Here is an 18570-nt window from a genome sequence, read left to right as displayed (position 1 = left end):
AATAGTCATATTAAACAATTGTACAATTACAAGTGGCGTCAATCAAAATTTAACCACCCCTGGATAATAATACTGTAAATTCAGAAATTATTGCGATGTTTTTATTATTGCGAAAAATGTGACAGGGTTATAATCGCAATAATTTAAATTCGCATTTTGAAATTTTTTATATGATTTAAACAGGATTTTTCTCAATATCGCAAAAATTAAAATCGCATTTTAATCTAAAATGACAAAATCGCAATAATTAATGCACACAATAATTTCTGAATTTACAGTATTGTTTGGAATTGACCAACCTATTACATTGTCATGATTGTATTATGTTTCCAAATAGATGTGAGAAAAATTTTTTTTTTTGTTATTACCAATTGTTTTTACAATCTTTTTGACAATTAAAATAATAAGGCAATGTGGCATGATTGCCAATGAGACAACTTTAATATAATCCACCGTCCACCAGAGTTCAAATGACATGGATTTAACATGTTTAAGCAAGTTTGTCTATCATTGAATTACCACCTATTAAATTGAAATATAGTTCATTCTTTAAATGCACATGATATTTTGATGCATATCTATTTCTATCAACTAGGCAAATACCAAAAAAAAAAAAAAAAAATCTGAGAATACGTGTATGTATATGTATATGTACATTGTACATGTATGTAGCAACAATAAACAATTTTCTTAGCAGGAACAATAACAAAATGTCAAAAATGATGTCAATCAGTCCTATATTTAGATATATTTTCTTATTTCACTGCTTTTTCACCTGCTCATGTGAATATCAGACATATTTGTAACCAGCTGGTAACTGGTGTTAAAATGGTTAAGGTCCAATGTAAAACAATCAATTACTTCATGTACTACATACATTGTATCAGTCATTACAATGGAGAAATAATATTGTTATTGGCTCTACAATGTATATAGCATCGCCATGTATGGTTTATCAATAAATGGTTAAAATTTTAAAACAAAGTGATATGCATAATTTTCATTCCTCATTAGTCATGTTAGTGCATGTTGTGTAAACATTTTAAACTTACAATGTTGAAAAAATATACCAACAGACGATTCTATCATTTTAGTCTATTTACCACTTTGATGGAAGTCAACCAATAACAGTATTTTGAATCTAATATAAAAATAAGGAGATGTGGTATGATTGCCAATGCGACAACTACTGTGAAAGTACTTTTATTCGTGGAGTACCAATTTTCATGGTTTTCGTGGATGGCTTCATCCACGAATTTAAGTGTCCAACAAAATACATGTATAACAACTGTTTTCCAAATCATGACAAGGAACGATCCCATGTACACGATGTAGATTTGACTACATGGATACGGCGTATAATCTAGAGAATACATCAAATATCGGTAAACACACCATGAAGTATACATGTATATATACAACTTCAAACAGGGTTTTACCCATTTAGTTTTTAAAGAACCTAAATTGTATGTCTGTTAACCTTTTAATTGTCATGAAATTTTTTTTTGATCTATGAACGTCAGACTTCTGGTGATGATATGCGATGATGAAGTGTACATGTTATCTTCTCAAAATTCTCATATATAAAAGAATAATTTCATATTGGGATTGCCTTCTTATTTGATTAGAATAAATTCTACAATTCAAAGTACATTTGCAGCATTTTTTTATGCAACTGTTTTCTTTAAGTGACATGTTTATTGCCAAATTAACACCTTTTATGATCATTAATCTGTTGATTATTTGACAATATGTAAGCATAGATAGATCAGCTTATTTCCGAATCAATTGTTTTATTAAAAATTTGATGACTGCCATGACTGTTGTCAGTAATGAAAGACAAACAAGTAAGTGAAAATGAACACCTCAGTTTGCAATGTCCTGCAAATCATTGTAAAACAACATATGATTATTTTCAAGAATCTTCGTTTCTGATGGATTCAAATTCTTCTCTGAATTTTTATTCAGAAAACTAAAATTCATGAATTTAAGCACCCACAAACATGTAACTTTTGCTCAAACCATGAAAATTGATACCCATGAATATAAGTACTTTCACAGTATCCACCCAAGTTCAAATGAAGGGGATGTAAGCAATTATAGGCAACCGTACGGCCTTCAACAATGAGAAAAACCATATCGTATAGTCGGCTATAAATGGCCCCCGACATCAAAAATATGAAACAATTCAATTAAGAAAACTAATGGCCAATTTATAACAAAACAATTTACGAAAAACAAAAATGACAGACATGAACCAACAACAACCACTAAACTAAAGGCTCCTGACTTGGGACAGGCACATAAAGAATGTGGTGGGGTTAAACATGTTTGTGAGTGCTCTAAGTTCCTCTAAGCCACACAGACAACAGTACAAGATTTATATTGACCAATCATGGACACTCATGGTGCAAATATTTAAATATATCAATTTCACAATGATTTAAGGCAAAATAAATCATAAAAGATATATAGTTATACATCATGTACATGTTATAGTGTGCATATAATTGTACATACGGTGTATTATCAAGCCATGTTAAAAATTCATGGATGTTTGTTGTCACATCAGAACATCTGGCTGCAGGGTCAGGCATGATATCAGCACTGTAGAACGTAACCATGTTGTAAAGTGTACAGCTGTACTGTAAGGAGAAAGAACAGAAAGTACAATAAAAAGTAACATTTATACTGCTGTACTTTTAAAAATTAACATTTATACATTATTACCTTTACCATTTGATCTTACAATAGTGTGACATGAGGGATCTTTCAATAGTGTGACATGAGGTTTCTTACAATAGTGTGACATGAGGGATCTTTCAATAGTGTGACATGAGGTTTCTTACAATAGTGTGACATGAGGGATCTTACAATAGTGTGACATGAGGGATCTTTCAATAGTGTGACATGAGGTTTCTTACAATAGTGTGACATGAGGGATCTTACAATAGTGTGACATGAGGGATCTTACAATAGAGTGACATGAGGGATCTTACAATAGTGTGACATAAGGGATCTTACAATAGTGTGACATGATGACATGAGGGATCTTACAATAGTGCGACATGAGGGATCTTACAATAGTGTGACATGAGGGATCGTAGTGTGACATGAGGGATCTTACAATAGTGTGACATGAGGGATCGTAGTGTGACATGAGGGATCTTACAATAGTGTGACATGAGGGATCTTACAATAGTGTGACATGAGGGATCTTACAATAGTGTGACATGAGGGATCATACAATAGTGTGACATGAGGGATCTTACAATAGGGTGACATGAGGGATCTTACAATAGTGTGACATGAGGGATCTTTCAATAGTGTGACATGAGGTTTCTTACAATAGTGTGACATGAGGGATCTTACAATAGTGTGACATGAGGGATCTTACAATAGAGTGACATGAGGGATCTTACAATAGTGTGACATAAGGGATCTTACAATAGTGTGACATGATGACATGAGGGATCTTACAATAGTGTGACATGAGGGATCTTACAATAGTGTGACATGAGGGATCGTAGTGTGACATGAGGGATCTTACAATAGGGATCTTACAATAGTGTGACATGAGGGATCTTACAATAGTGTGACATGATCATGGATCTTACAATAGTGTGACATGAGGGATCTTACAATAGTGTGACATGAGGGATCTTACAATAGTGTGACATGAGGGATCATACAATAGTGTGACATGAGGGATGTTACAATAGTGTGACATGAGGGATCTTACAATAGTGTGACATGAGGGATCTTACAATAGTGTGACGTGAGGGATCATACATGTACAATAGTGTGACATGAGGGATCTTATAATAGTGTGACATGAGGGATCATACAATAGTGTAACATGAGGGATCTTACAATAGTGTGACATGAGGAAGTCATTGTACAACACTGTTATCTTTGAAAAATGAACCTGAATCTTAAACTTACTAAGCTGATTAAAAATTGTTCTAATTCTGATGATTTTTCTTTATTTCTGCTTATAATTACAATTTATAAACATTGTACTACATGTACTATGTTACCAATAAACTAATATAATGGTTATATTTAGGATAAAAATAAGCAAAACATTATTGTTAAAGGCAACACTAATACATACATCACGTCCATAATCTGTTGGGTCTGCTGGTCCTCCATTAAAAACTCTGTAAAAATTTAAGTTGTTATAAATACAAATAACACAAAAATTATCAAGTTCATGATTAGTTAAATTTGTTATTGAGTCCAAGATAAGTTAGACTTAGTACAACTGGAATAAACTGCACAACTATACATGTGACTTGCAACATGTAGAACCAAACTGATTTTTTTTTAATTCAACATGTCCAAAGTACAAATAAACTGTTAACACAGAGATATGTCTCGCCTTTTTGTAATTTTGATAATGCAAATGTTGAAATTAAAATAGCAATACTTTAACATGTAAGTTATGCAAATATTCAAAGTCGATGAACCATGACTGAAGGTACATAGCTTAACAATCTCCATGGAATGAGATGTGCCAATGCTAATACAACTGCATACCAAATACCATTGACTTATAAGTCGTTCCCTTTAAACAAACCTGAACACAAACATTAACTTGTAAAATATGTAAAAGTTTCAAAGTCAATGAACCATGATCAGGGGTGGGGCTATATAATCTCCATGGAAACGATACTTGCAAATGCCAATAAATTTGCATACCAAATATTATTGACTTAACATTAGCAGTTCATCTTAAACTGATCTAATCACAAACTAATACATGTAAACTAAGCAAAAGTTTCAAAGTAAATAGATCATGACTGAGGGGGCGGGGCCAAATAGTCTCCATGGAAATGAGATGTGCTAATGCTTATACAATTGAACAACAATTAACATTGGCCTACCACTAATGGTTCCCCTTGAACTGACCTAATCACAAACTACATTGAACTAATACATGTTAACTTAGCAAAATTTTCAAAGTCTATAGACCATGACTAAGGGGGCGGAGCCAAATAGTCTCCATGGAAATGAGATATGCCAATGCTTATACAACTGCATACCAAATATCATTGACCTACCACGAGTGGTTCCGCATAAATTGACCTAATCACAAACTAATACATGTATTCATATGATGAAGACATAATCTTTCAATCAGTTTAATTGAAGTCTGGAGCTGGCATGTCAGTTAACTGCTAGTAGTCTGTTGTTATTTATGTATTATTGTCATTTTGTTTATTTTCTTTGGTTACATCTTCTGACATCAGACTCGGACTTCTCTTGAACTGAATTTTTATGTGCGTATTGTTATGCGTTTACTTTTCTACATTGGCTAGAGGTATAGGGGGAGGGTTGAGATTTCATAAACATGTTTAACCCCGCCGCATTTTTGCGCCTGTCCCAAGTCAGGAGCCTCTAGCCTTTGTTAGTCTTGTATTATTTTTAATTTTAGTTTCTTGTGTACAATTTGGAGTTTAGTATGGCGTTCATTTTCACTGAACTAGTATATATATTTGTTTAGGGGCCAGCTGAAGGACGCCTCCGGGTGCGGGAATTTCTCGCTGCATTGAAGACCTGTTGGTGACCTTCTGCTGTTGTCTGTTCTATGGTCGGGTTGTTGTCTCTTTGACACATTCCCCATTTCCATTCTCAATTTTATGTAAACTATGAAAAGTTTCAAAGTCAATAGACCTTGACTGAGGGGGCGGGGCCAAATAATCTCTATAGCAATGAGATGTGCCAATGCTAATACAACTGCATACCAAATATCATTGACCTACCACTAGTGGTTCACCATGAACTAGACCTAATCACAATCTAATACATTGTTGACGCCGTCGCTGGAAACTGCAAACCTATGTCTCACTTTTTGACTCCGTCAAGGCGAGACAAAAATGTATGTCCTCAAGAATACCATGAACATTTTTTTGTAACACTCATTCCAGATTTATATGCTCATTTCTTCAGGAATTGCAAAGAAATACATGCAAATTTGCAGATTTTTAAAAACATTTTTTTCATTAAAAGTTTTAAGGAAATTAATCTAGGCATATCAAATTTTCTTATTTTTATACAGAAGTCTTAAATCTAAATTTAGCCTTAAATTTGACAGTAAAATTTCCATAACTCTGGAACAACATAGCCTAAAATTTTCAAAATCAAAAGGGAGCTTTCTTCTGTCATTCCTAATTTTGTGTTAAAATTATATGAGAATTGGTTATATCAAAATTTTTCATATAAATTGTTACAGCCGGATTATGGTATACCATAATATTTCGTGTTTTCGACAGGTGTATAAAAATGCATAGCATCAACATACAGGAAGTACCATCCGAAAAGTGCTCACACATAAAAAAGTCATTACAACTAGTCATTGCCAAGCTGCTTACTAAATATGAAGTCATTCTGTTTTGTAATTTCTGAGAAAATTGTGATGCAAATATTAGCTTGAGAAACATGACATACACACATGACAGACGGACAAGGTGATTACAATATACAAAATGTACATGATAAAGCCCCCACTTCTAAAGCGGTATAAAAATGTAAATAGATATGTGAAAACAACAAGTTTTGTTTATGATATATTATTAGAAAATGTCCTTGATATACATGTACACATGTAAGTGGTTATTAACCATTCAAACTGCACGTCTTCAGTCAAAAATGACCATACTTCACAAAAATACTATTATCAGTACCACTTATTACAAGGATACTTATACTTAAACATGTTAAATAGGAACTAAAGAAAAGTGGTGCTTGATCTACAAAATTATTCATCATGATCTCATGATCATAATGTAAATTATTTTTTCTCAATCGGTTTTACAGTTTTATCAATTTATCCTTATTTCTGTGTACAGTTTTCTCACTAGGATAGTTTAAGGGGGAGTCCTGGGACTCATCACCTACTGACGTTGGGAGACCTGGGACTCATTACTTTCTGAAGTGGTGAGTCCCAGCTGATTCTGATGAGTCCATATTGCCAAAAAACCCAATATACATGTAATTGTGATCTTAATCATCTTATTTGGCTAATTGGGCTTCCTAGAATGGAATAATCTTATTTTAACACCACAAACACTGGTTGAGTCAGGTTAAAAGTATAATGTACATAAAACATGTATTATTATAACACCAGTTAACAACAAACAAATTTTGTACCAATCCAAACTGTAAGGTTTTTTTCAATTGTTGAAGGCTGTACATTGACCCGTAGCTGTTAACATCCTTATCCTTAGGTCTTCAGTGGATATTGTCTCATTGACAATCATACCACATCTATATATATTTATATAGTATTGGTGCAACTGTTGAAAAGAACTATAAATTTGATCAAACTCTATAGTTTTATCACAATCATGACACTGTCACATGTGTCAGATGGACATATAGTGATGTTCACTTTACAATCATTCTACACCCAATATATATGATATAGTTGACCTATTACTAATAGTACATATACATGTATCTGAAAAACAGACATAAGCAAGAAAAATTAACTTTGAAAATGAGGTCAAGTTCAGATAAACCCATTCAGATGGACATGTACACATTGTGTACTTTTTGTAGAAATGTTGGGCACCCGGGGCCTTTTTTGTCTTATTTTATAACCCCCAGCTGTAATTTATGATTGATATGTATACTGCAACTCATCTTTACGTAAAACCTTTTCAAGTTATTTCTTTGAAAGTAATGCTTTCATTCTGTATAATTTCATCAAAGCATTATATATATGATTGAACGTTTTTGAAGCGAACAGAGTACAAATACTGATGATTATTGAATGGAATTAGACTACTGCAATTTGTACCTCTGCAAATTTTGAAAAATGCATACAATTTAAAAGGATTACCAGGCAGTTGTTTTGATATTCAATTTTATGTTGTGTTATAATCAATCAGCTGATTGTTAATACATGTATTTCCATTTTGAATGACAAGTTTAACTATTCTGTCGGGAGACGGCTGAAATTGGCATGATTGGGTGGGAATATAAGAGAGTACATGTAGCTGACATAGTTTTAATTGCAACTACATTGTACAATCATGCATGACCAGCTGTCAGATTGTTATTCTCTGACTAGTTGATTAGTAATTATAAGGGACCAAAAATACAATGTAACACCCTTCTGAAAGATAGTTACTGTAAACCAACTTATTTTCGCTGATATATACTTTATTTCGCGTTAAGTTCTTTCTAGGCCATTTTGCAGCGATTTCATTTCACGATTTTCAAATTTATTTGATGATGGAAAGATCCAAGTTATACATGTTCACGACGATTTATATTCATGTTATTTTTCTACTCGCAAAAGTCACGAAAATAAATCGCTCGTGAAAATTAGTTGGTTTAAAGTAGTCATTTTATTTATCAATTATTTACCAACATTGGCAACATGACCAATTATGTCTTTTATGGTTGCTCACACTATTTTGCAGTAATTAAATAAAAAGAGGCAGTTCCACGATCAATATTTTGCATGTATGAACTGAGTCTAGAAGTAATAATTTTATCACAAAAAGCAATGAAATTAGTCATCTAATATGTAAATCTATATTTTTTTACATCAAATATGAAACAATGTGGTATTTTGATTAAATCCCTGCCTATAACAGTGCCTTTATACTGTCTATTCAGGGTGCCCAAAAAGTGTAGCCCTCAAAGCTAAGGGTACCCTTAAAGTATCACCAATAGCGCTCTGAGAGCCCTTAGAGAAAAAAATTACCCTACCCTTTTCAAAGCTTTTGGAAACACTACCCTATCACAAAAAATTTAATGTCTATTTCTTCATGTTCTTAAATTATCTGAGAAACAAACTTAACCTTGACAAATGAACCATGAAATGATCTCAAGATCAAATGAACCTGGTCTCCTAGACATGCATATATTTTACCCAAGAATGAATCTACATACATGTACACTGTAGCAAATATTACATGTATAAATATATATATATAGTTGTCAAACACTCATAGAATGGTCAATGAACCAAGAAAATGAGATCAAGGATTACAGACGTACATGTACATGATGTACATGCATGTATGCCGACAGAAAACTCAAACCAAAAGACATCCATTTACCACTACCCGTATAAAATAGGTAAATCTTTCTCTGGTTAAGCATGCATTCTAGCAAGATAAAATCAGATAACACAACAAGTGATTTTGATTACAAAAATGTACACACTTTACATTCTAATGAAAAACACAAGTCTGAGAGTGAAAAGCATCTGTGTTCATCTAAAATGTTCTATATTGTCCTAAAACTGTGAAAATCTATGAATTACTGAAAACTTTGGCAAAATAAACCGTCCTTTAGTGCTGTTGTACTGATACAATTGTGTTTACAGTGAAAATCAAAGTGAAAGTAAAACAGATGTCTATCATGTCCATGATATCTATATACATTTTAAATCAATTAAACATTTAGGCAGTTGTAACAATTACATATGTCAAAAAACTTATAAAACATACAACAAGTACAAAGTACTGTGAATAAAATTAATATTTGAACCTTTCTCTTATTTATTTGAAATTAAAAAACAACAACTGGATTAACCAAAATTGGCAAAATGGACATTTTCTCATCAGTTGAATAATTTCAGCTATTTTCTTGGCTATTCATTTTTGCTCCCTTTCGGTCACATCCATCCTCAAGTCTTTAGGTACTTTCACAGCTTTGGTTTTAAGCGTTAGTGATGAAGGTAAAACCAGAAAATCGGTTATGAGGTCTTACTTTTTCGTTATTTACTAATTTATATATCACCATTGTCTTAGGTTAATCATTGATAACAACAGAAGTTTTTAATCTATTAGTAATGAAGGATGTCTGTTTTAACTTTTATTTCAGGTATACGTTATTTCTGAGAGCACTTCCTTGAAGTATAATATTCCCCCAAAGTAAATGGGGAATCCCCAAAGTTTTAACTACGAAATAAATAAATGTCAAACAAAATTAAAACCATCAACGTTTTCTTACTCTAAAGTCGGGATAATATAATTCTCCTTTAAGACGTCAATATATCCACCAAGATTTGCAGTTCCTTCAACAACAAACACAACATCTGACGGGTTTTTAAAGCTGTCGGAGATTACCATCGTCTGGTATTTCTTTCTAGCATATGGAAATTGAAAACGGAAGTTAGGCAAACAACAGCTAGATATTCGAGGTTATTCCGCAAGCGCATGAAACGTTAAATATAGTTCTTTCCCTCCTTCGGGAAATGTTCATATTTCAACATCTTTTAATTGATTAAATTTTAAAACTATCCCATCATAATGCACGGATGTTAAATTCAGTTGAGATAAATATTAGCGTGTTTTTCCCCTTTATTTGACAAAAATTATTCTTCTTAAAAAAAAAAAACTCGGAACGGCAACGGTTGAAATATACGGAGCAGACGAAAGGTCAAAAGTTGGCACTTACATGTAGGAGTCTTTGCAGCAAGGATATTTTAACAAATATATAGGTAGCTTTCAAGAGATGTGGGTGTTGTTTAAAGTTATAAAGAACTGTCAAAACCATTACCTGCGGCAATTGCATGATTTTTAATCATCTTATAAGTTATGGCATACTAATTGGAAATTATGGTAATTTGTATGCATGAAATATTTGCCACTGGACGTTATTCAAACAACAAAATCAATCAATCATTCCTATTTGCACTTAGTAAAATGTTAACTCTTTACTTCACTTAATTTTACATGACCAAATCCCAGTAAGTTTAAACTAACTCCTATGTTTCGTGGTTTATAAATGAATAGAATAACAATACGGCAGTTCCGGGATACGGTTTTTAGTTGAATCTGTCATGTGACTTCCATCACCACGTGACTAAAATGTAGACATCGTCACTTCCAACACGTGTTGAGCAAACGGGTGAAAAAGTTTGATTTTATACTGCACAAAATACTTGGGAAATTAAAATCTAATAAGATGATCACCCTCCCTCAGTCGTACAGAAATCAAGATTACGTACTTACGGAACATAAATTATTTCTATACTACCCTACAGAATGACGACTATCAAATTGCTGGAAACTTTTAATAGAGCAGGGATACAGGCGTGCCTTCTATCTGGTAAAGCGCCTTCTATCTGGTAAATGACGTCATAAAGGCATGCGAAATTGACAATCTTTCCAGTGAAAAAGATGTTTCGAGAAATGACGTATAGATTGAACTTTTAAACAGATAAATAACAAATATTTTGAAAATACTTCTAAAGTTTTTTAGAACATATGGTAGATTGGGGCCTCAATTAAGTGATAGATGTTTTAAATTTTATTTTGCCAAAATCAAGAATTGATAAATATATGTCCTTGCCAAAATGTAGTTTTTATCTGATGCTTCACTTTCTAAAATATAATAAAAAGTATAGATGATCATGATACAGCTTTTTTAAAGCTGCAGGTACAAAATTGTCACTTTTTTAATGGATGATGCATGATAAAACTGCTTATCTAAGACAATTTTCAATAGAATTTTAAAATAAAATATGCATGATATGGAAGATAGATTTTTTAATGTGCTTTCAGAAATTCAAAAGAAAAATTTGGGTCACTATACTTGTTTTCTCGCTACAGAACAAAAAAGGTAAATTTGCTATACCTTCCTTTTTTGACGAGCCTGCAAAATTTATTCTGTGAAAGCGAGACATAGCGATCCTAGATCACCATCATTGGTGGTGGCATAAATTTTTTTGACATGATAAGTTTGTTAACCTTCATAGATTGTTATGAAACTTGGACAGAAGCTAATTGTCAAGACCAAGAAATAGCATCTAAAGAGAAAGTTCACTAAAACAGTTGTAATATTAAAATAACACATAATTTCTTCATTTAAATGAAAAGTCTTACAAATAAATTTTATTCCCGTCTCAAACTTTGCATACTTCATTAAAGATCTAAACCCATTGTTTTCTGCTATTTTTCAATGCAAGAAGGCAGAAGAGATTCAATTTACCTTTCACCATCCAACTTACAGCATTATGTTAATGTTAAACGCCCCCTAACAAACAATCTATGTACCTTGAATGAATTTTGTTCTGAAAGCAATTAATCTTATCGATAAAGAGGTTGTAATGAAGGACCAATTTAAGCTGATGCAATAATTTTAGAATTAGTACTTTTGCTAATTAAACATGTTAAAGATTATATTATATTAGTACTGGAGATTGCAGCAACAAAGTAAATTATGAAAAATAAAGCTAAAGATTTTTAAAAAAATGCATGTTTTATCTTCATTTATAATTTAGTTTACCAATCAACTAATCTATACTCAGATAAAGGTAAAATAATGTAACAGTTCTTTTTGTCATAATCTTGGTGAATCTAGTCAAAAAAGTTTTTTAACTTTAATTAGAAAACATTTCTTGATATGCATATATATCATGTATATATGATGAAGATGACATTCTAAGTTGAAATGCCTTTTCTCCTTTATGTTAATGTATTCATTACACAATATTGACAGAGTCCTCCAAACATTTAAAGCAATTCCTATATTGTCACATGTACAGCTATTATGTATTTGTGTGTGAATCTGCAGATTGATTAACTGTTGTATGAATCTCAATTCACTAATTTACTTCATTAAAGCTGATGGAACACTACTTGATTGATATTTTTTACAAAACAAATAACATGCAGGCATTTAAACAATATATTATGTGTAAATGATGTAGATTTTTCAATGATATATATATATAAAGTCTAAATGTAGATGGGGTTTACAGAATAGAGAATAATTGTCAAAAAGTGCAGAAAAAAATTAAAAAAAAAGAGCACAAGAATAATGGGCAAAATAAATAATGAATAAAAAAAAATCATCTAAAAAATTAAAGAATAAAGAATTAAAGGACCCCCATCCAGACCCCCATGAATACAAAGGAAATTTATATACCTGAACTCGCTCTTACAAAATCCAATACTAGTGGTGGTTTGTTTGCTCCCTCTTATGGATTGTAAATTTGTAAGTTGGTTCAGTATGCACATGTCCATTATCACTGAACTAGTATACATATTTGTTTAGGGGCCAGCTGAAGGACGCCTCCGGGTGCGGGAGTTAAATTCTCACTGCATTGAAGACCCATTGGTGGCCTTGGCTGCTGTCTGCTCTATGGTCGGGTTGTTGTCTCTTTGACACATTCCCCATTTCCATTCTCAATTTTATAGTTGTCTTGATTTAAATTAATGTAACATTTTCATTAATAAAAAGATATATAAAAGCAATAGGTCAAATATATTTAGTGTATGAAATGAATGTAAGGTGTACATGTCTGCCTGGCAGGTTCATACGACTTGACCTCATTTTCATAAGGTTACGGTAATGTGATACTTGTAGTACATGTATCTTCATATTACAGACTTACAATAACAAATTATATTCAATCGTTTAGTAAAGCAAACAAGACACCTCAGCTTGTGTTTTCTTGTTACCAATTTTTGTGTGGTTTTTTGCAGAAACTATAAGAAATAGAAAGACATTGTTCGCAGCAAAAATGATCACCAAATGAGCTTCACATATTAATCATCCCGTTGGAAAACATCAATTGATACCTTATAGGCATGATAGGAGTTATTGCCCTAGGCCTTGAAGGATGTTTTTAACCCAGTTTTGCAGAACCCATAATAGGCAGAAATTAACTGTCAAAAATAAAATGTTCAGCAAAATAAGATCATACAAATAATTAAGTCAACTTGGCTTAAATTATCAATGGACTCTTTATAGCCCTTGAAAGATGGTCTTACACATTTTTGCATTTTTTGGAGAAACCATAATAGATAGAGAAAAAAACCACAGGCTCACAGACACATAAAGAATGTGGTGGGGTTGAACATGTTTGAGGGTGCCCAACCCTCCCCTAACCTGGGACAGTGGTGTTACAGCACAACATAAGAACAAACTATAAAAATCAGTTGAAAAGGGCTTAACTCATCAGATTGATACAAAGCAGAAATACATCTAACAAAAACATTGACTGGACATGGCAGGATATTTATACATCCCTAACAAAAAAATAGACATGTATTTAGTACAGATTTCACACTTACAAAGTACAGAGTACTCACAGTTACTGACAGCTAGTTCAAAGCCAATAAAAACTTATAAAAAAAATCACTGTATCTTAGACTAAAATATCAACCAATACACATCAAACATCCAATGGATTTAGTGTAAAGATGTCATTAACCATGTTAACAGTCAAAGAAAAACATGACCTTGTGCAATGCCAAAATATAGGTATCGAAAGATTGTAGTGCAGTGAAAGTGCATTATGTTAAACAATAATCATTAGTATGGTTTTAATTTACTGATAACAAAATCAATATTTATACCAATATTCAAAGATCTAATTTCACTGTTGAATGGTAACCTTTTAGAATTAAGTTTATTTAAAGGAATTACTCAGTTTAGGAATTTTTTACAGAAACTATGATAGAGACATGAGAGAGAGAGAGCAATGAAATATGTAGCAAAAATGAGCAGCAAAATAAAATGTACAATTAGTCAATTTTTTTGAAATCATCAATTGACCCCACATATAGAGGAGCTATTGCCTTTGAAAGATGATTTTTACCCATTTTGTGTATTTTGCAGAAACTAAATTATTAATCATGTTTATAGTGAGGAACAGAAAATAGCAAAAATGTTTAGCTTAAAAGTTTTTCAAATAAGTTAACAAATATTTCCAAAATTATCAACCAACTCTTATATTAGTTATTTCCCCTGAGTGATGATTTTTGTCTAGCCTGCGACAAAAGTCGCAATGTGCGAGACATAGGTATTACTATCTGGTGGCGGCAGCGAGGATGGCGTAAACTAAATGTATGAAGCTTTATAATTCAGAAGGTAGAAGACCTGCATGCTTCATATCTTGAATGCAGATACTTTATTTTACGAAGTTTCTGTCAACCATATGTCCATTGTCCTTGACCTCATTTTCATGGTTCAGCGACTGCTTGAAAATAAATTTGAGTTTTTTTGTCATGTGAATTTCTCACTTATTATGAGTAATAGGATAACTATATTTGGTATATGGGTTCCTTGCAACATCTACATGTCTGTCAGCCAGAGTTCACCTGACCTTGACCTTATGTCATGGATCAGTGATCAAGGTTAAAGTTACGTGATTAGGTCCATTTCTCAAGTACTTTAAGCAATAGGTCAACTATATTTGGTATATGGAATGATTGCATAGTGTACAAGTCTGTCTGGCAGGTATCATCTGACCTTGACCTCATTTTCATGGTTCATTGGTCAGTGTTAAGTTTTTTTGTTTTTGGTTTGTTTTTCAAGTACTTTAAGCAATAGGTCAACTATATTTGGTGTATGGAATGATTGTAAGGTGTACATCTCTGTCTGGCAGGTTTCATCTGACCTTGACATCATTTTCATGGTTCATTGGTCAAGGTTAAGTTTGTGTGTTTTGGTCTGTTTTCTAGTACTATAAGCAATAGGTCAACTATATTTGGTGTATGAAATAATTGTAAGGTGCACATGTCTGTCTGGCAGGTATAATCTGACCTTGACCTAATGTTAAGTTTTTGTGTTTTGGTCTGTTTTTCAATTAGCATACCCAATAGATCAACTATATTTGGTGTATAAAAAAATTGTAAGGTGTATATGTCTGTCTGACACGATTTATCTGACCTTGACCTCATTGTCATAGATCTTTGAAAATGTTAAGTTTCTGTAATGCTTATAGTAAAACCTTTACCTTTAAGACTTTCAACATAAGATCAATGGTCAGTAAAGCAGGCGAGACATTTCAGCGTGTGCACTCTTGTTACCCAATATTTTGTATTTTTGCCACAATCTATAGCATGTATAGTGGATAGAGAGAAACTTTAAAAGCAAATAAGATCTACAAGTAAGTCAACAGGTCCCAATTAACAGACTCCTTGTTGGAATTATTACCCTTAAATTACATTTTTTTTACTAATTTCTTTAATTTTGCCAATTACTTTGAAAAGTTTAATAGATAGATATAAACTGTTGACAGAAAAAATGTTCATCAATATAAAATGTACAAAATTGTCACACAATAAGATTAACAAATAAGCAAACTGATTTCTATATAAGTAAAATGATTATTAAAATTACACATTTTTACCATATGAGGGATGCAGGCTCTTGGGAGCCTGTTGTTTAAATTATATACTATTGATATTTTCCATGTTTTCTTTTCAGTTAGATGATAGAGAGTTTACAAAATGGCAGCAATACAGAGAAGTGTTAGAATATTTCCTGCCTCATGTACTCATTTAACAAGACAGTTATTTCCAAAACCACATCATAGAAATAATTTGTCACAAGCCAGGTCGACATGTTTACGCTACAGTACAGACCAAAGGAGTGTACCTCCTATCACTAACATCAATGGAGAGACAATAGTACGGAGTCCATATCCAGATCTCTCAATACCACAGTGCTCCTTTGCTGAATATGTGTTTAGACAACTAGATATCTTTTCTGACTTTGCATTAATGGTGTGTAATACATTTTCATCATGTTCACATAGGCTTTCAATGGTTTGAGAGAAAGAAAGAATGATAAAACATGTTACTCCTTACAATTGTTTAACAGTACTTAAGGATTGGAAATATTATACATTCACAAGTGCATTGCACAGTTCTTTGTTTATTTTTATGTGTACAGTTATACATGTAAAGTTAAATTGTACTGAAACATTTGATTTCTGTACTGTAATATTAGTGCTTTTGTATATTAACCTTTGTTCTTTGAATTGATGTGTTTAATTTTGTGTGATATGATCATCTGATGGTTTAATCCATTTTTCTTCAGGTTGATAATACATCAGGCAGACATTTCAGTGGAAGACAACTAAAGGAATACTCCATTAAAGTAGCTAGTGCCTTAACCAAAATGGGATTCAAGAAAGGAGATAGAATTCTGATATTTTGTAGCAATTGTCCTGAGTATGCTATCATGTTTATGGCCTGTAGTGCAATAGGAGTTATTGTTAGCACAGCTAATCCTGTATATACTAATGGTAAGAAATATTTAAAGTTTTAAATATTACTGAGAAATTTTATGAAAATTCACACACTAAAAGACAAATCATTGCAGGTAGATTTAGATCTACCCCTCATATGAATTGATATGTTATATTTGGTCAGACTTTATGGATTAGCACCTACAAAAAGGTTGAATATAACTGCCTTTACTCAAATGCATTCAAGGTCATGAGATGACAAGAATTACACTTTCCAAATATTTTTCATCAGAAATTTGTTTAGATCATTAGCTTCAAGATTTTTTACATGATATAATGACTGACATCAATCCCATACATGCCATATTCATGTAGTCTTATCACATATTACTATTAAAAAAGGAACTAATACTGTGCAATTCAATATATCACAAAATAATCTTTCTGTTTACATACTTGTATTTGTTGTAATTTTGATATATGCAATCTTGGACTAATACATTGAATTTATCTATTATAATAATAAGATTATGTGGTATAATTGCCATTGAGACAACTTTCCACCAGAGACTAAATGACATAGAAGTTAACAACTATAGGTCCCCGTACGCCCTTCAACAATGAGCAAAATCTATATCGCATAGTCATCAGATCGATACAAAGCAAAAAAATAAGTACCGGTGACAAAAACACAAACCGGACGTGGCAGGGTATTTTTACATCCCTACAACAAAAAAGATTATTAGTCCCACATGCAATGAAGATTAATTAAATACTGTTCCTTTTATAAAGGAGTTTGTTCACTAACTTAAAATTTTAGCCCTAAAAATCTTTAAAAAATTTCACTGTGATAATGTAGGAAACATTTGATTAAAAAATATGTTAAAATGTCCAATTGTTTCAGTTAAAACATATTTTCACCAATTGCGACGTCATAATGAAGGGGAATTTTCGTAAAAACCGGATTTTTTGTAGAATTCTGCAATATTTATGACAGTTTTCTGAAAAATTAACAGTGGTTCCACCCATCGGCCAGAAACATTCTTTATATCATATTCTTTACTTTTCAACCAAAAATTCAATGGACGAGGGGTGGCACCACATACAAAATCATGAAAAAAGCTGGAAAAAATTGGACAAATTTCTAGAAAAATTGACTAAATATGTAGCAGATATACAATTTTGGTATTATACTTTTAAATATCATACATTTAGCAATACATACCCATTATATTTACTTTAATAATCAAAGTTAAAAAAAAAAACCTTTACAGGGCCATTTATTGGGGTTTCTATCTCCTTATATTTCATGAAATCTGTCATGGTGATACAGTATTTTAATGCCATCTCAGAAGTTTTTTTAATTATTAAGCATTTGGGAATCCAACTTAGTGAAGTAAGTTGATAATTTGGGGAATTCTTTCTATTTTTATTGATTCTCTTTGGCAGTGTTTGGGAACTGGTCTATTTATTGGACCCTAAGGAATCCTAGAAAAATCAGTTTTTCTTTATATGTATATCAATTCCATATAATCACTTTCCAAATAGCTTAGATTAAAAGAATTTTTGAATTATGAAATCAATTAACTGTGAGAAAACATTTAATTTTGTTT

At 32.1% G+C, this 18570-nt stretch overlaps 2 protein-coding genes across 7 annotated transcripts in view; one reads left to right on the top strand and one right to left on the bottom strand.

The window, feature by feature from the left end:
* LOC127706337 (mediator of RNA polymerase II transcription subunit 25-like) overlaps positions 1–10158 on the bottom strand; it is a 45179-nt gene extending 35021 nt beyond the window's left edge. For all 5 annotated transcript variants that reach the window (XM_052210873.1, XM_052210874.1, XM_052210876.1 and 2 more), the window contains exons 1-3: positions 9979–10158; positions 4118–4163; positions 2521–2645 (exon numbers count right to left, since the gene is read on the bottom strand). In XM_052210873.1, coding sequence (XP_052066833.1) covers positions 2521–2645; positions 4118–4163; positions 9979–10097 — 290 coding nt within the window. In that variant the 5' untranslated portion in view covers positions 10098–10158. The remainder of the gene's footprint in view (positions 1–2520; positions 2646–4117; positions 4164–9978) is intronic.
* Positions 10159–10428: 270 nt separating this feature from the next.
* Positions 10429–18570, top strand: part of LOC127704588 (probable 4-coumarate--CoA ligase 3) — a 37993-nt gene continuing 29851 nt past the window's right edge. For both annotated transcript variants that reach the window (XM_052208710.1, XM_052208709.1), the window contains exons 1-3: positions 10429–10468; positions 16192–16490; positions 16807–17014. In XM_052208710.1, the coding sequence (XP_052064670.1) occupies positions 16215–16490; positions 16807–17014 (484 nt within the window). In that variant the 5' untranslated portion in view covers positions 10429–10468; positions 16192–16214. The remainder of the gene's footprint in view (positions 10469–16191; positions 16491–16806; positions 17015–18570) is intronic.

The sequence above is a fragment of the Mytilus californianus genome, unplaced genomic scaffold, assembly GCF_021869535.1.
Source record: "Mytilus californianus isolate M0D057914Y unplaced genomic scaffold, xbMytCali1.0.p SCAF_6, whole genome shotgun sequence".
Lineage (NCBI taxonomy): Eukaryota > Metazoa > Mollusca > Bivalvia > Mytilida > Mytilidae > Mytilus > Mytilus californianus.
This window is presented reverse-complemented; position numbering and strand designations above follow the sequence as displayed.